The sequence below is a fragment of the Pelmatolapia mariae genome, linkage group LG12, assembly GCF_036321145.2.
Source record: "Pelmatolapia mariae isolate MD_Pm_ZW linkage group LG12, Pm_UMD_F_2, whole genome shotgun sequence".
Lineage (NCBI taxonomy): Eukaryota > Metazoa > Chordata > Actinopteri > Cichliformes > Cichlidae > Pelmatolapia > Pelmatolapia mariae.
The window spans coordinates 31,279,797-31,297,402 of NC_086237.1; the positions used below are offsets into that span (position 1 = coordinate 31,279,797).

General features: G+C 38.4%; 1 protein-coding gene across 1 annotated transcript in view; it reads right to left on the bottom strand.

Moving 5' to 3' along the window:
• Nucleotides 1-399: 399 nt before the first annotated feature.
• Nucleotides 400-17,606, bottom strand: part of ikbkb (inhibitor of nuclear factor kappa B kinase subunit beta) — a 29,166-nt gene continuing 11,959 nt past the window's right edge. Inside the window, exons 4-22 of the mRNA XM_063489272.1 lie at nucleotides 14,526-14,646; nucleotides 12,396-12,465; nucleotides 10,370-10,458; nucleotides 8,908-8,997; nucleotides 8,698-8,822; nucleotides 7,972-8,079; nucleotides 7,761-7,890; nucleotides 7,337-7,531; nucleotides 7,121-7,235; nucleotides 6,865-6,988; nucleotides 6,629-6,780; nucleotides 5,103-5,164; nucleotides 4,914-5,014; nucleotides 4,763-4,812; nucleotides 4,549-4,648; nucleotides 2,857-3,004; nucleotides 2,075-2,163; nucleotides 1,643-1,736; nucleotides 400-1,540 (exon numbers count right to left, since the gene is read on the bottom strand). Coding sequence (XP_063345342.1) covers nucleotides 1,481-1,540; nucleotides 1,643-1,736; nucleotides 2,075-2,163; nucleotides 2,857-3,004; nucleotides 4,549-4,648; nucleotides 4,763-4,812; nucleotides 4,914-5,014; nucleotides 5,103-5,164; nucleotides 6,629-6,780; nucleotides 6,865-6,988; nucleotides 7,121-7,235; nucleotides 7,337-7,531; nucleotides 7,761-7,890; nucleotides 7,972-8,079; nucleotides 8,698-8,822; nucleotides 8,908-8,997; nucleotides 10,370-10,458; nucleotides 12,396-12,465; nucleotides 14,526-14,646 — 2,023 coding nt within the window. The 3' untranslated portion in view covers nucleotides 400-1,480. The remainder of the gene's footprint in view (nucleotides 1,541-1,642; nucleotides 1,737-2,074; nucleotides 2,164-2,856; nucleotides 3,005-4,548; nucleotides 4,649-4,762; nucleotides 4,813-4,913; nucleotides 5,015-5,102; nucleotides 5,165-6,628; nucleotides 6,781-6,864; nucleotides 6,989-7,120; nucleotides 7,236-7,336; nucleotides 7,532-7,760; nucleotides 7,891-7,971; nucleotides 8,080-8,697; nucleotides 8,823-8,907; nucleotides 8,998-10,369; nucleotides 10,459-12,395; nucleotides 12,466-14,525; nucleotides 14,647-17,606) is intronic.

Sequence of the window (17,606 nt, forward strand, 5' to 3'; positions counted from 1 at the left end):
CACACGTGAGGACCTCTGAGAGCCAAAGCTTGGCTGAAATAGTCATTCAAGGAGACAATGATCCAAAGAGTCAAAGTAGAGATCTATGCACAGAGAGCTGTGCAAAAACAAATGTTTTGCAAACCTCAGTTCCTCCAGAATGTGAGTGAGACAATTGTATAGAAAAAGATTACTAAAGGAAGTAAGATGGAATACCCGCATTACTAGGTTACAAATTATTGCTGCTAAAAGTTCTACAGACTAATGAATCATGGGATGTACCAATTCTTTTCACTGGATGGCAGATGGCATTATTTTTCTTAATCACAATAAAACAGTCAAGGCAATCAGCGCTCTCGTGTCCAAACAAATTATTTGGAAATGACGCAAAGAAAACACCAGGTCACATTAAACCTGCTTACCAGAGTCAAGATTTAATTTTGTTTGACATTTTTACAATCTTAACAGCATAAAGTCTGTACACAAAATAATTCTGAGATACTTGATAATAAGCATCACCTTGTGTGATCTTTACAGTACTACCTTTAATTGTTGGGCTTAAGATGAAAACGGGAAGAAAAATGTGGAAACAATTGTGATGAGGCCAAAGCACCAGACCAGAGTAATGTTAGTTTTGTGGTAATTCACAGTTTTGCTAAAATTCACACATTTGACTTCTTTTTCATTGTTTCAAGGTAATGATTAAAAAAATGTATAAAATATTGCCATACTGCATTATACCCAGCATGTCAAAACAATTCAACAGTATAAACAAAACACTTGCAGTTATTCATGGCATACTGGACTGTGCTGTATTTGATACATGTTCCTCTTATTGAAGATATTCCTCATTTCCCCATGCATTCATAAGTGGGTTTAAAAACACATTCATACAGTTACTGAGCAAACGGTGAAAACAGACCTCTTTTCAATTCTAAATCACATCCTTAAACCAAATAAAACCTGCAATAAAAAGTAGTGTTCCAGATATGAACACGCAGTTCAAGGCACACATTTGTTAAGAATAACATCTGTGGTTTCCAAAGAACAACAATCACGATGAAAGAAAATTAGTTCTGAAACTAAGAAAGAGATCGTCTTACAAATCCAGCAAAAGATTATTTACAATAATCATGTTGTATGCAGATATAGGGTCAGAACTGTGCAAGGTGCTTCATAAACCATAAGCCTATAGGAATGTACAAATATGTAATAGGAGATTAAGATTTTAATCTTTACTGGAATTACAGCCAGAATGTTCTGTTTAAGCTGAAAGATGACACTCCAATTAATCTCTCTGACATTAATCCTGAACATAGATTTAATTATTCTTTTTCACAAAGCCAATAAGGTGTTAGCAATCTCACTGATTTTTTTTGTTTTTTTTTTAAACTGCTACACGTCCACTTCAGACTGTCATCATACATCCCACGTGTAATTTGACAGCCCATCCACACAGAGGCAGCAGAGTACTACATATCCGCAAAGATGGAAACTCAGTTTATGAGAGGTCACTGGAGAAATCCTGGCCTCCACGCAGCCACGTCCACTCCCTCAGCATCTAGGACAAAAACAAAAGGCGATTGTTTTAGTTAAACAATAAAAAAATAAAAAAAAAATCACAAAAAACTTCCATGCAGCTGCTATGCGTCTGTTTGCACACCTCCATACTGCTCTCAGATTCCTGGATGGTGTCGTGCAGCAAACTCTGAAGGCGGCTCTCAAATGTCCTGCTCTCCTCCACAAGAGACTCATCACTGCAAACACACCCAAAGTTATTCATGCATTCCTCTGACGACTTTATTAGGATTCCTGTTATGTGTCTGTGCTATCTGAGATGTTATGAAAAGTTGTCTTTAAACAAAATCCCACAATATATAATTAGTTTAAAATTCTTTTGGTTAGTTATCATGTATAGGCAAAAAATAAAATAAAAGGTAAAAATAAACGTAAACTCAAAGTAAGCCTACACCACCTCAACAATATTACAATCATTAATTTTAGGGTCTGAATGGACGCCTACCCTCACATCCCAGTGCTCACGTGTGTGTGTGTGTGTGTGTGTGTGTGTGTGTGTGTGCGTGCGTGCACTCACAGTTGTTGTAAGCTGTGTCTGGGAGTCAGTACTGACGACGGGGTACGTAATCCATCAGGACTCCCACTCACTGGACTGCGAACTTTACTCTATGTAAGACAAGACGATGGACTTTAGTCAATGTTAGCTGATAAAGTAAGTTTAACACTCTTGATAATCACGGTAGACAGAAATTACACATATACTACTGGCTCAAGACTGTAAGCAAATTGTATTTTGTTTGCTTACTTTGTTAAGTACAACTATTGACGTTAACATAAATAAGTCGCAGCCAATCACATGGCAGCAACTCATTGCATTTAGGCTTGTGTAAGACAACCTACTGAAGTTTAAACTGAGCATCAGAATGAATAAAAAAGGTGATTTACGGAACTTTGAACGTGTCAGGCTTGCTGGTGCTGTTGGTGGGGTAATGGTGTGGGGGATATTATCTTGGCACAGCATCAGCAGAGCATCGTTTAAATGCCACAGTCTACCTGAGTATGTTGTTTCAGGCAGGATAATGCATCATATCACAAAGCTCACATCATTTCAAATTTATTTACTGAACATAATAAAATCTCAGAATTCCAGATACACTTAATGGATCACGAGGAGCTGACAAATCTGCATCAACTCTGTGTGTGATGCTTTCATGTCAATATGGACCAAAATCTCCAGTGTTTCTCAAAATGTAATTCTAAATCAGCTTTAGCAACGTGCACCTAATGAAGCGGCTGGTGAGTGTATATGATCAGATCTGGAAGTGTCTTTGTGTTTGTGAACAGGTCATTTTTGCTCACACAGGCGACTTTGAGCAGGTTCCACAGCTCCCTCTGTCGTCTCTCCTGCAGACTCATCAACACTTGTTCGCTTTCCGCCATTTTCTGGACCACGCCCTCTACCTTTGGCAGTAACTCCATCACACGCTGGCGGCACAGTGCAGTCTTACTGCATAACACATAAAAACAGAATTTTGGAGTTTATTTGTTAAAAATATCAGTATGTCCACAATTAGGTGTTGTAAATCTGTCAACTTACACTCTCATGCTTATGCTCTTAAAATACATTTTAATGCCGGTACTTCTGCACATCAAAGCAGGTGAAGCACCCGTGTAGCTAACGTGCTGACACATATAACTGGAACATAGAGCATGCATGAAAATGACGAATATGTTGTGTATTTGTCTTTTTGCTTGATTAATACCCCAAATATTTATGTGTATCAGCTGTTCAGCACAGTAGGTGTCACTACTGAGCTCCTGTTGATTCTTTAATTACACGAGAGTTTGTAGTCAAATTAAACTGAGAAGCTGTCACGCTTGGCACACATCCCCATTTATGTGCACAAGCAAAACAGCTTGAGTGTAATCAGTTTTTCCTCACATGAAACAGCTATTCTTCTGATTGGTTTATAAAAAGGTTTAAGGTTTGAAACCAGTTTTCATAAACTGTAAATTTCGATCAGTTTGAGATCATTTTTTCTCATTGAGCTGAGTTTGTGGAGCATTTTAATTCTGCTAGAATTCTGGTAGTAGTGTTGGGCTTCATGGAAACATAGTGACTGCCATAGCACCAGAAGGCTTCACAGAACTGATTCATCATTAAACATTATTTCATCTGAACTTTTGCATGGGTCCAGTTTGACAGCCACCAATGGTTGGGATTATGTAAAATCATGCGTAATATTTTTGGAAAAAATAGGAGTGGGAGATTGGTGCTTTGGCTGGAGTGATGTGGACACTGTACTGGTTCATCTTGGTGAAGTAAGAGCTAAGCGTAAAGCCAAAGCCTTTTCGATTTTCTGGTCAATCTACATCCCTACCCTGAGCTCGTGAGCTCTAGGTTTCGAAAGTAACCGAAAGAACCAGATTGTGGATACAAGGGGCGGAAATGAGCTTTCTCTGAAGAGTGCCTGGCCTCTCCCTTAGGGATAGGGTGACGAGTTCGGCCATCCGGAAGGGGCTCAGAGTAGAGCCGCCACTCGTCCACATCAGAAGGAGCCAGTTGTGGTGTTTCGGGGATCCGACAAGAATGCCTCCTTGGTGAGGTGTTCTGGGCATGTCCCACAAGGAGGGGAACCCAGGCCAAACCCACAGCACCCTGGAGAGATTATATTGCTTAGCTGGCTTGGGAATGCCTTTTGTGTTCTCCCAGCGTCTCTGCTTAGGCTGCTGCCCCCGTGACCAGGCCCCGGATAGGCAGAAGAAAATGGATATTTTTGGGCAGACTGTATTCAAACGGTACCCTTAATGTAAATAACACGGACCACATGGAGGCAAAGTTGTTCTTAATACTCAGTATAATAATAATAAATCATATATATATATATATATATATATATATATATATATATATGATAAGTATCCTTGAAAACTGATACCAACTTTGCTCTTCAACACCAAATAATGGATCATGAGTTTAACAGCAAACGTTTCCAAATGAAAGCTCACCAGTGCATATTGTTTAATGATTTAAAAAATGTGTTTGACTACCTGAGGTGTGTGTAGAAATCTCTGAGCTTCTTCTCATAGAACTGCACAGCCTGAACCACCAGACGCACCACCTCCTGACTGTCTCCTGCACACCTCTGGTCTGTGGAAGGAAAAGGAAGCAAACTGAAACAATGTCAAAGGAGGTTTATTTTCACAAGGAGATGCTGTGACCGCTGTTAAATAAAAAGTGAACTGAAGCATGAATAGTCCAAACCTCTGGGCTTCTCTCTGAGTTTTCGGAACAGCTCCATGGCTTTTCCTTCACTGAGGAACAAAGAGGGGAGGAGAGCAGGATCCAAGATCACAGAGAAGTCACTTTTGTTATTTTTATGCATTTTTTACAGTAAAGCTTGTTTCAGACTTACAGTGTATCCAAGGCCTCTCCACTCCTCCATGGCTGCCGCTGCACATCCACTATGTCTGGCTGCAGCTGCATCATCTCCTCCTCCAACTCACTCACCTTAACCTAGAAACAGCCACACGTTTCAGTCTTATTGAAACACACATAAATACTCTTTATGCACACATGCACAGAGAGAAAAAATCAAATCTACCTGACCACAGCTGACAGCAGTTTGCTCCATCTCTCTCCACACACCCAGCAGTTTGTCTGATGCTAAAAAAATGTAAGACATTAGTCATTAGTTAGTGGCAAACTGCATTGTTCTAGACAGACAAGTTTGGATAAATGTTTCCCCCTGAGGTAAAAGCCACAGACAACCAAATTAAGCCATAAATAACTGCAGACTATCTCACACCCGCTGTGACGCCTGCCAGAATACTGAAATTCCCAGCCCTGAATACTCTGTACTACATTATTGCATGATTACTTAAGTATAGAGTACTCATGGGTCGGAGTATACCGATCCTTAAACTCAGCTTTCATTACAAGTGTAACATGTCTGCATAATATCTCACTGATAATATCGCTTTGGAGACAGCGAGACATTTATAGACACCACCAAGCTCCAGCTTCAATACATGCAATGGATACGCACACTGAAGGGGACACATCCCCCACAACATTCCAATATGATCATCGTGTTCCCAACAAAACCCTGAAATCACAAGTAAAAAAATTCTGCTGTGTTACAACAATTAACCACTGCTGTCCAAAATATTAATTTAATTCCTGTTAAAGTCAAATAACTGAAACTAAACTTCTGGATGTTGGTTTTAATTGAAACTAAGAACTGTTTATGCTCTCATTAGTTGCTGACTGGTCAATTTTATCTTTCCATTCATTTTCTGCCGCTAAACCGGGTATCACTACCTGGGGACATTGAGTTGTTTCCAATCCAGCTGTGTCCCAGGACTTCTCCCAGACACGCCTGAAACACCTCACCCCCAACCTCCTTTCGATGTGGAGGAGTATTAGCTTTACTCTAAGCCCCTCTTGAATGACCGAGCTCCCTAAGGGCACGCCCTGTATGTATGAAGCTTATTTCCACTACCTGTATTCAACAGAAATTAACTGGATAACAAAACCTTTATGTGGATTGTAAAAACTTGTCACAAGTATAAGTGGACAATTTCGGGTTTTTGGGAAACCCCCCCTCCGAAGAGGTGCTAATCAGTCAAACAGCACTAACGTCTAGTCACTTTAACCTAACAGAGCATGGTGGTGCACCACCGTGGTTGTTTCTATCAGTGCAATGGCACAGTCTGCAAGCCTGCAGAAGACTGGGTGTACTCCTCTTTTTGTCCCATGACAGCTGGAATATGCTTATCCTGAATAGCTTAAGTGAAAGAACATGTAAGGATGATATATCCGACAATGTATGAATCCACGGTCTATTCTTACTATAAATTCACATTATCAGATACTTATACTTATTAGCTGTCTCAAAGTATCAATTATAAATAATTGTAAATAAATAAAAATATAATGTCAATGTTCTATTGACCAATACCAGTTATAGCATTTCTGCTAGTAATTATAATACATTCCTTATCTTAAATCTGACTGCTCATAAAGAGAGTTAAAAAAGAAGCTGCATCTTTAAGGATAGATTAATGCAGTCCTGGTAGTGGCAGTGTAAAGTTGCTACTATCTACCAACATAATGTTGTAACAGTACCGATCCCTGTGGCTGTCTGCTCCTGGTATTTATCCATGTCTATGTGAAGGCTGGTGGTAAAAAAATCCAGTTTGGCAATGAGTCTCTGGTACATGGACACCATCTCATTCTTCTGTTTGGACAGTGAAGAGTTGTGTCTCAGCAGGCTCATGCTGAAAGAAAAAGGATAAGATGTTTGTTTTTAATAAATAGAAGCATGTTTACGAGGTTTGCATGTGGGCTGGTGTACATCTTACATGGCAGCTTTCTGCCCCTGCTGCAGTCTTTGCCAGTCTTCCTTGAGAGAGCGGATGGTGTGCCACGCTTGGCCACAAGTCCTCCTTAGAGGGCTGTAAGCCAGAACGTAGTTAGGATCGGTTTCTAGGAAAAAAGAGAGACAGAAGGATAGACTCACATATGAGTGTTTGTAACATTTAAACAAAGTGAAAGCAACAGAAATGACACAATCATAATCATATCATAAGATAAAATAGGTTTCATCTTTGGACTTACGGACAAAGCGGATATTTTCAGGGAGAGTTCGAGGAGCAAACTGAGGTTCATAAACACAAGAGGAACGATCAAAGAGGAAAACCAGAGGAAAGTCTGTTCTTCTTCCATCTATCTCCTAAAGACAAACATTAACAAAAGCAACAAATCAATACATTATCACAGTCACATGTAGAATATTCTGTGAAAGGAGTGTGTTTTTGTTTTGTTAGAAATTACTGTGTAATCTACGGCGCACTGTGTGGCCAACGCATGAGGCTCCAAGGCCAACCCCGCCTCAAGCAGCAGCTCCTGATTGGCTGCAGGGATGTTGCTGTCCTTTTCTATTCTTAGCTGCAGGTTGGCCACTGTCTCATCATCGGATACTGAATAAGTGAGGATCTTTGCAGACGACATGTTCAAGACATGAACCAGCTGAGGGAACAGAGGAGATCCAAAAGCATAAGACTAAACAAGTGAATGTTACATAAATAAATAATTTATTATTATTAGTATTATTTTTTTTAAAGATTCACATCCTGTAAAATTTGAGCAGAAGTTTCCTTTAATTATAGCACTATTATGAGTCCCTGAGGTTATTTATTTAATGCAGGGACACTGTTGTATAAATCAGTCAAATAAATCAATTAATTTCTCTGTTAACCTTGATTTGCAATAAGAGCTCCAGCTGGGAGAAGCAGTCGCTGGGGGTAGCACTGGGGTCTTTGCCTCTCTCCTGAGGAGACCACTTTAACATCAGCTTCAGCCACCTCTCCATCTTCTCTAATAACAGACTGCCAAACAGTTATTGCATTAGACTGAGATACATGAGTTTAAATCCAGCACTTTCATGTGTCTGTCCTGTATGAACATACCTGTTCAGGTTGTTGGGCTGAGGGATGTGTTCGGAAAAGCGGACGTCCCCAGTGAGGTCCTCGTAGACAATAATAATATTGTCCAGCTTCTGCCTGAGTTTGTTGTGCCTAAAAACATAAAAATCAGTTGTATACAATTTAGTTTAATATTTTATTCTCTTAAAAATGTAGTACTTTTTCTATTTTATCTTCACTTTGGTTGCAACTGGACACTAACACTTAGGTTTTCCAGTAATGGGAAGAGTATTTTTCCTCTGTCTATTGTCCCTAGAGTTTCGTGTTATTCATTCATCGTGAGAGAGTGAGAAACAAGCCGCACTGGTATTGGCACAAGTGACATCCTGCAATTCTTTGACAATTGTTACTTATTTTTATATTCACTGTGTTAAAATCCTGTTACGGAAAAATAATATTTATCTGCAACAAAGCTTATCATTGCTTAACCCTAGATAACAACATTGTTTAAGTTATTAAGCTCAAGTATGGACCCAGACTGCCGAAATAAAAACTAAAAAGGAGTGAAAGCCTGGTTCTGCAGGTTTGTTGTTTTAAAATTTCCTTCCATTGTTTCCAAGTTCTTTTTCTTTTGATTTGAGATTAATTGGTCATATTATATATATTAAGCTGAAATGGTGAACATTTTCTGGACGCTTTCTTATTTTAACTGATGCAAATATAGAACAAATGACAACTTCAGATATAGGAGCATTTCAAATGTGGTAATACCAGGGAACAGGTTGCCACGTTGGCAGGAAAGGCCGAAATCCTGCGATACACTCAAACACCAAAGTCCCAAAGCTCCAGTAGTCCACAGTGACCGTGTACCTCTGCCTTTCTATGAGCTCTGGAGCCTGAAAGAAGTGAAAGAAAAAGCATTAAGGTTCAGCTAAATGTGATGAGGAGGGTGCTGTAACAGTTTTAGCTGTTAGTACTTACTAAGTACTGCAGGGTTCCCACAAATGATGTGCAAAGACTGCTCTGGTCCAACTCTTTAGCATAGCCAAGATCTATAATCTTGTGGATCAACTGAGATTAGGAGTGAGAGGAAAGAAGAAAAGTGTTATTAGTTAGAATCATTTGTTCTTAAAATTACAGACAGACGGCTACATACGTTTTATTCTTGAACTCTTGTAGAGTTCCTTTGTATGATTCACAGTTCAAAATAACACTTCTTTATCTTAAACAGATCATCCACTGTTTGAAACATTTAAGGCAAACTTTCTGTTCATTCGCTGCCTCCTTAAAAACAGAAGGTTTAAACAGGATGTAGGTGGGTGGGCCTGACATGGTCCTTAATAAAGGTATACCCTCTCTTTCATGTCTTACAGAGCAAAATGGAGTGTTCAGATCACAGGGATTACTTTTACAGACAGTGACTTCATAATTTCATTTGGCCATGTTTAACACCAGCGTCCACCAATGTAACAGTACATATATACCAAACAAAAGGGAAAAGCATAATAGCTCCACTCAAGGAATAGTTTAATGAAATTTATTAAGCTTTTTTTTTTTGCATCATTACCACATTCATATGCAGCTGTCTGATAAGTGCTAAAATCCAAGAAATAGTCATGCAACCTTCACAGAACTGCAAATTAATGTTGATACTGTATATCTTTTGGGATCAACAATGTATAACATGATCATTAGTGGTGATTTTCTTAGTATCCAACAGAGCTAGGCTTCCTGTTTCCCCTCATTTCTAGTATTATGAGCCAGCTGGCGTCATATTTAATGCAAAGATATGAGTGCAGCATTAAACTCCTCATCTAACTCTCTGACAGAAAGAATATAAACATATTTCCCAAAATGCTGAAATTTTCCTTTAAATGCTGAGCGACTACATGAGTGAGAAAAATCAACAACTTGTACCTTAATAACTTCCAAGCCATAAACCAAGCCTGTATTCCGGTTTTACAGTTTCTCTACCATGCATGAGGAAAACAAGTGTTCATGCGAATCTATAAACTTAACAGAATCCGAGCCAACTTAAATTTGGCTTGGATTCTATAAACAATAGGCTTTGCATAAACATGGATCTATAACATCTTTAATATGTCTGCCCTCGGTTATATAACATTCTTGACTTTCCTGTACCCTTTTGCAGAGGCGGAGGAGGATAACAAGCAATGATTTATTACATAATGGACAAAATAAAAGAGAGGCCCGTAGAGGAAGCTAAGCAGTAAGGCGATCCCAAAGGTTCCTTGTAACTCCAAGTTCAAGTTTAAAAATGGACTTTTCCACATTAAATATTCAGTACAAGGATAAATGTGCACATAACAGAGGCAAGTGTTTTGTACTAATTCAATACAAACCACATAGAGGCAAAAAGCCTCTTTAATGTGGTTTGGGTGTATTTATCCCACCAAAGGGCTTCACTGGGTCTTTAACTCACTCTCTTCTCTCCCTGTTGCAGCACAATGTTTTCTGGTTTCAGATCCCTGTGAATGATCCTCTTCTTATGGAGGTAGGTTAAAGCTGAAGCTGAGGGACAAAAAGCAACAAAAGTCACAATTAAGTAAGAATGTAAAACTGGAGTTGCATGCATTACAACTGATGGAAAAAAGCACAGCACGTGAAGATATAGAGGAATGTTAGTAAGTTTATCAGAGGCTCATGGTTCACTTTTATATGTAAGAGTACAGTGCTGTATGGAAGACAGAACTATAATGAAAACTGAAACTTTTAGTTGGTATTACATCAATTAACATTATTATATTAAACACATTAAAAGTGTATATTCATACTTGTGCTTATGAAAAGTGATAACAGATAATTCCAATCACAAAACTGTGTTTCTCAGGTGCTGAGGTCCAAACTGTGTACATAAGGGAGCAGCCCAAAGTACATTTATTTCCTGAGGGGTTTCCACAGCGAATGAATCTCCTTATATGACCTCGTACAGATTCTACCACTTCCTGACAGGGTCCTCCCATTTATCTGGGCTTGGGACCGGCACTGGGAGTACACTAGCTTGTGACCCCTTGGGACTGGGTTTGAGCCACATTATTTTTACGTAATGCAAACTTCCTAAAAGCTACTTTCCTCTTTAGTGGAAAAGTTCTAGTGAATTTCATTCCTACACACGTCCTGCTGATATGCAGTTTTCTTCACTACGCAACAACCTCCAGGACTGAAAAGTGAGGCGAGGAGTAACGTTTGGTGAGGTTGGTTCCAAAAGCGACTTTATCTTCTTTCAGTTGCTCCCCTTGGTCTTACTCTTTGTGGGTAACTGAGAGCTGGTGCCTTTTTGGGAGATTTTCATTGGAGTTATTGAACAATTAAAATTGTATTCTCAGATGTATAGCCTGTCCAAGAAGATTTGGTTAGTCAAATTCTAATAATTAATTAACCTCTAATTTGGCACCAAAAACCACATGGCAGCCACCTAAAATGCTAAGCTTAAAAATCTGTAGCCTTGAAACCAATGGGTGGCATAATGGAGGCTCGGCTGTCTCTATTATATAGAGTCTGGGTTTCATATATAAACTTCAGAACATGCCAGACAATAAGATCTGCTAATATCATAACCTTCACGGCTGCAGTGCATGTGTGGAACATGCTGTGGTTTGATCTGAAATGTGTGACACACACTGGGACACACTCATACTTTACTACAGCAAAGTGAGAAGTTAAACCACCAAAGATCAATAAAAACATTCTTTTTAATAAACCAATAAAATAGTTTAATAAACAATTTAATTAGGTAGTCTTGAAACACCTGATCAAGTCTTTAACATCAGCTGTAAAAGATTAAAGCCTAACAGAGAGCGCAGCTGAAACTCTAATATCACTTTTAATTGTGCGTCAAAGGGTGATTAACCTGCGGGTGTGTCAACAAAGAGAGGTGACTGAAGCGGAACATATAAGTTTTGGGCATCTAAATGTTAGCGCGTGTGAGTGAGTTTGACTTTGTGGGTGTGGATATACATGACTGGGTCACTGCTTTCGCTCATGAAACAGTTTAAAGTGGATCACTCATTATCAGGAAATGTCCACAAAGTGGTCACAGGAAAAGGAGTTTCTGCATGTCTGTGTCCACTTATACGCACGTGTTTGAGTGAAATATGAGATATCGAGATATCTTTAATCGATATTATTTGTTTCTTACCTCAAAGTCGTTTATACAGAGACAAACACAGTGTGCATGTTGATGTTAGTGTTCATGTATAATGTTTAAACCAGAGAGCATGGGGGTCTGATTGTTGACGTAAGCCCTGCTATGAGTATGATCTCTGGCCACGGTGACTAAGAGGATGGCGGTTTACAGTCAGCGATGACATCACGATACTCACCAGCACCATTTCCTCCCTACTACAGAGAACAGATCACACTCCCAGCTAATCTATCAGTCTTTCACACTGACAATTTAAAAGGTTAGTGTAGTCATGATGGAGATGGCGGTGAAACCAAATACTTACAAATATCCCGTAACAGAATCAAAATGGACCCCTCCCTCATTCCACAGCAGTTTTCCAAAATGTTCAGATACTGCAGAGAGCACAAAAACAGAAACTCGACACCTCAGTGACATGAACCAGGGAGCAGAAAGTAACACAAGTTTACACAGGCAAGATTTCATTACTCTGTCCTTTTTATGAATGTTTTCTTCTTTATCGTTCTATAAAAACCTACTTTCCGTCCATTAAGTACATTATCTTTATAAGGGATCAGACATATAAGCACCAATCTTTTTCAAAAGGCTCTCAGGCCCTTTTGCAAACGTACAAATCACAATTTTGGTAGTAAAAGCAGATTTATTTATTTCTTTTAAACAAAACATTTTACAGCACTTTGCTGCTGGTAACTTGTGTCAAGCCTGACAAAAGAGGATGGTGCAGTTTTGCGCTCCATCTGCTTAGTTTTCGACCATCTGGGATGCTTTGAAATTTTTATGACACTGTGGTTTGCAATGGTTGGCATTTTCCTCTTCTGCTGGCCTCGGGGTGAACACTCAGTTGTTTTCAAATTAAAAACTGCACCAGATTTATCCCACAGAATGAAGAGCAAACAGCTGAGTAACTGTTGGTCCAAATAAATCGGACTTAAAACAGAAATAAAAAACAAAACAAAACATACATGTACAGTAATTGTTACATTTGCCATTTTAAATTTGTGCTACTAGCATTATTTCTAAACTTGATACATACATGTGACTCAAATGATTTTAAAAGACAAGCATATATTTCCTCATATTAAGAATGATAAAAAATATTACCAACTGAAGATAACCATTCACAGTTATTTAATTTTATTAAAATGTAGGTTTACGGGCTCAAATCCAGTGACCTAAACCACATCACATCAAGTCATAAGTAATATCAAACAGAAAGTACAACCCATTTGAGTTCCAAGGTTTTATCAAAAAAAAAAATGTAAATACAACCTGAGATGAACAACACATAACATATTATACTAAGTCTTTATTTATTTACCAAACACTAAACTGAAGAACCAGTGTGTGGAAAACTAAGTACACCCCATGATTGAAATCACTGTTTTCTGTATGACTTTATTGGTCTCTTAGATTGTTGTGGAGGAAATCTGCCCTGCTTTCCTTAAAGATTTTGCTTTAGTACATTGAGGTTTTCAAACATTTGATAAACACAGCTCTCTGAAAGTTGCACCACTTCAATCAGGTTGAGATCTGAACTTTGACTGGGCCATTTGCAAACCTTGATTCTTTTCTTTTATAGCCACTCTGTTTTAGATTTGCTGCTATGCTTTGGATCATTTCTGTCAGAAAGTTGTCAGAAAGATGGCTTCCCATTTGATTGTTGAATTATCTGGTATACAGAGGGCTTCCTTGTAAACTTAGTGACTGCAAGGTGCTCGGGTCCCATAGTAGCAAAACAAGCTAAAACGATCACCATTCTTGTTACATTCTCTTTACACATACAGCTTCTACATTTCTACTAAATAATGACAGGATGTAATTCAGTAATGTGCAATAGTCTTGAGCCCACCCTCGTTCCTTGAAATTTTGCTTCCAAGGAATCAGACTTTTAAAATATTTTTAGATGTGTTCCTGAGCAGCAGTCCTCTTGGCTTTCGTAGTCTTTCAGAGTTTCACTATGGACACTGGTAACTTTTTGATGCGTTATCAGTCCAGCACTTGTACCTGACATCTTAACAGTGACCTATAATCCATTCAATGTCAGCCTGTGTTATGTCTACACATAGGAAACTTTGCCATTCGAAATGCATGCACTTATTACTAGCAGGTATTGCATAAACACATATGTTGAAGCATAAATGTAGTCATACCAAATAATGACTTTCAGGCTTGTTAGAGTTGTAAAAACTTTTTTTTTTTTTTTTGCCTTTTTTACTGCATTTCAGTGTATGTCTGTACATAACACTGGTGGCTCAGGCTTTTGCACAGTACTGTGTGAGATGTGTTGTTGTTCATCTGAACTTTAAGACCCGCTAAGGACCAGATGACTCAGATTATATCCTGACGTGTAAAACCTTAGGTCTGAAAGAGGCTGTACTTCCTTTTACACATGATTGTATATGCATATACACACGCAAATATAACCGGCTTTTACCTTTCTCAGATCTCCACCCTGACAGTACTCCATGGCCAGCAACGGCAGATCATTGGTGGCCACCATTTTCTGCATTCCTTGAGGAACTTCTCGGGCAGCAACCACATTGACATGATCCAACCTAAGTGAGAAAAACTAATTAGAAGAACTGTACAATGTATTATAGCAATATAATTCATTATAATTTTAACCACAAGAAATCATCTTTTGCTAAAATGTTCCTGAAATTGATCTGATGACAAAAGAAAATGATAAATCAGAGAAGGGCAATTGATCTTCCCAAGGGGGTTTCATGAGAAATTGGGAGTGCTGTGGAGGGTGGCACCAATAAGGTAAACTCAATTCTGCTCATTATTAATGCCATCTCTTTATAAACTGTCACTAGTAAAAGGGGATATTAGAATTAAGCTATGACAAAATGCTAAAATTTTAATCACTATTTAATCAACAATCTCAAAAACACTTGTGAAAAAAGTTTCAGCAAACACTGAAAGATTTAACTCTGTACTAAGTGCTATTGCCATTTTGCTTCCAGTTGAATTAATTGATTTGCAGTTTTTCATTTCTTTTTCCATGTTTGGTGACATAAATCTAGTCTTTTTTGGTTTCGGTTAAGTGCGTTAAAGTCAGGTTCAGTGTCTGAGCAAATGCCTTCAATTCTGCATTTGAGAGCTCTGGAACATCCTTCCCTTTCCTCATACGAAACTCTCATTTCTGCTTTCATTTTTTCCCCTGCACAACGCAAAAACACCTGGGTACATATTAGTCTTTATCTTGCATCCACTTCCAAAGCCTAACATTTTTCCCTATCAGACTTGGACAGCTATTGGCTGGGACCCATTTCAGCCCAGCCTATTCAAGCATGCAGTTAACTTCATGAATAAACTCCCTGTCTTGCGTCACTGCACCAATAATATCCAGTAAGAACCAAGCAAATATACAGAGATTAATCTTGAATTACGCTCCAATGTTTCGACTGACTGCACTGATTAATTTCCAGGTTCATGGCAGCTATTTCTAAGGAAGTTACGCATTGTGATATCTAAAAAAAATAAAATTTGTTGTTTCTGCCTTTTTTTTTTGCCTGGGAACTGCTCTTTTACTATATCCTGTCTTACATAGAAAACATTCGCCTCCACCTTTTTCCACATTAGACACAAAAATCTTCTCCACAGGCTGGGATTATGATTGCTTTTGATTGTAGACACAGTTCTGTGAGGACAACAAGTGCGCATGGATACTTGTAAACTGTAGTTCAGCATCTGTGTGGACAAGTCTCACAAACTTCTGCATGAAGTGCTGTGTTTAACCTATGATGACAAAATGTACCTCACTCAGACCCAGTTGGACCTTGGAAGTAGAACACACCACCACTCTTATATCGCCTAATATATAACACAAAACATGATGCAAGTGCTGATACATGAGTACTCTAAATTTCATATATGCAAACAATGCTTTTGTAATTTCATATGACTGACTGAGATAGATACTGTACTATTTAATCTTTGATTCTTTTCTATGTTTTTTGTATGAATTGCAGTGAAGCCGCCTGGCATCAGAGTTACTCTACGCTACCATATGTTGTGCTGTTCTTCATTTAAACTTTATTAGAAAAATGTTTAAAACTTGGCTTGCATTCAAAATAACAAAACCTTCAAAACTGTTTATATCACACAATCTCTGGATCATTAAAAGTCTTCCTTTTTGATCTGATTCAATTTCCTCCTCTGCCATTTCTGAAGCTTTGTGGTTTCATAATGTGTCACTGAAACAATGTGTTTCAGATTGCCTCTGACTCAAGTATTCATTACATAAAAAAGCAAAGGACAGATAACAGACTCAAACTGATATCAGATTGACCAAGAAAATGATGTACTGCACGTAATCCGTGTTGTAGGAACTCGAATAGCAGAAGACTGATAGCAATCACTGAAATAATAAATGACTGTTATTATGAGTCCATAACTCGTTTTTTTTCCTCACACGTATGAAAGTGTTCGGTTAAAGCAGGATGTTTTCTGCTGCTGGGAATACAAGGATTCATATGAAGTCCTTCAAGTTTCAATCCTTGGATCATTTCTGCTTTTAATTTATGTGTTACCATTAGGCCATCTATTTAACATCTTCAAAGGCATCTCCTATCATTGCTATGCTGATGACACACAGCTATACTTTACTGTCAAGGCTAACAATCTCAGCAGCCTCTCCTACCTCAGCTTTACTGTCACTAAAGACTGGGTGTCTTCAGCTGTGACAAAGCCGAGGTTCTTGTGTTCAGCTTCTCTTAAGTGGTCAGTTAGTATCATGGCCTCCTCACCAGCAATATCGAATCAGCATCTAAGAATCTTGGTATTATTTTTAACCAGCATCTCCAAACTCATCCGGTTGTTGTTTCTTTAGACCAAGAAACATCACAAAAAAAGTACATGCTTTAATGTTCTCCCAACTCATTTACCGACACTGACTCTTCTCTGTTGTTAGGCTGCTAACAAAAACAAGCCAGTGGTCACATCACTTCTACTCTTACTTGTCTTTATTGGCTTCCAGCTGAAATTAGAATTAATTTTAAAATTGTATTAATAACATAAATCCACATGGCCAAGCTCCTGCACAGATAGCAGACATCCTGAGAATTTATTCCAGCAGACAACCTCTCCATTCTTCTAAGCTAGAGGGGTCAACACTTTTGAAGTTGTCGTACCAAAACTTTGTAATAGCCTGCGTCAGCCTGAATCAGCAGTTTGTTTTAAACAGCTGCTGAAAACTCATTTTATAGCTCAGCTTTTCTGTAATCTTTAACCCCTTAATTCTGGCTGTAGAGTGTGTGTGTGTCTGTATGTGTGTATGTATGACTGAATGTAAGAACGTATGTTTGACTGTGTGTCTGTCGGCTGGGGTAGGTGAACTTATGTTTAATGTAAAGTTTTATCCAAACTGTAAGGCACAGTTTTTGGGGGTTATTTTTTAAAGCTATACAAATAAAGCTATTATTATTATAATATATGAACTGGAAAGCATTTCTTTCTTAATTCTATTTGAGAAAATCTTTGGAAAAAAAAAATACACAATGAGAGAAAG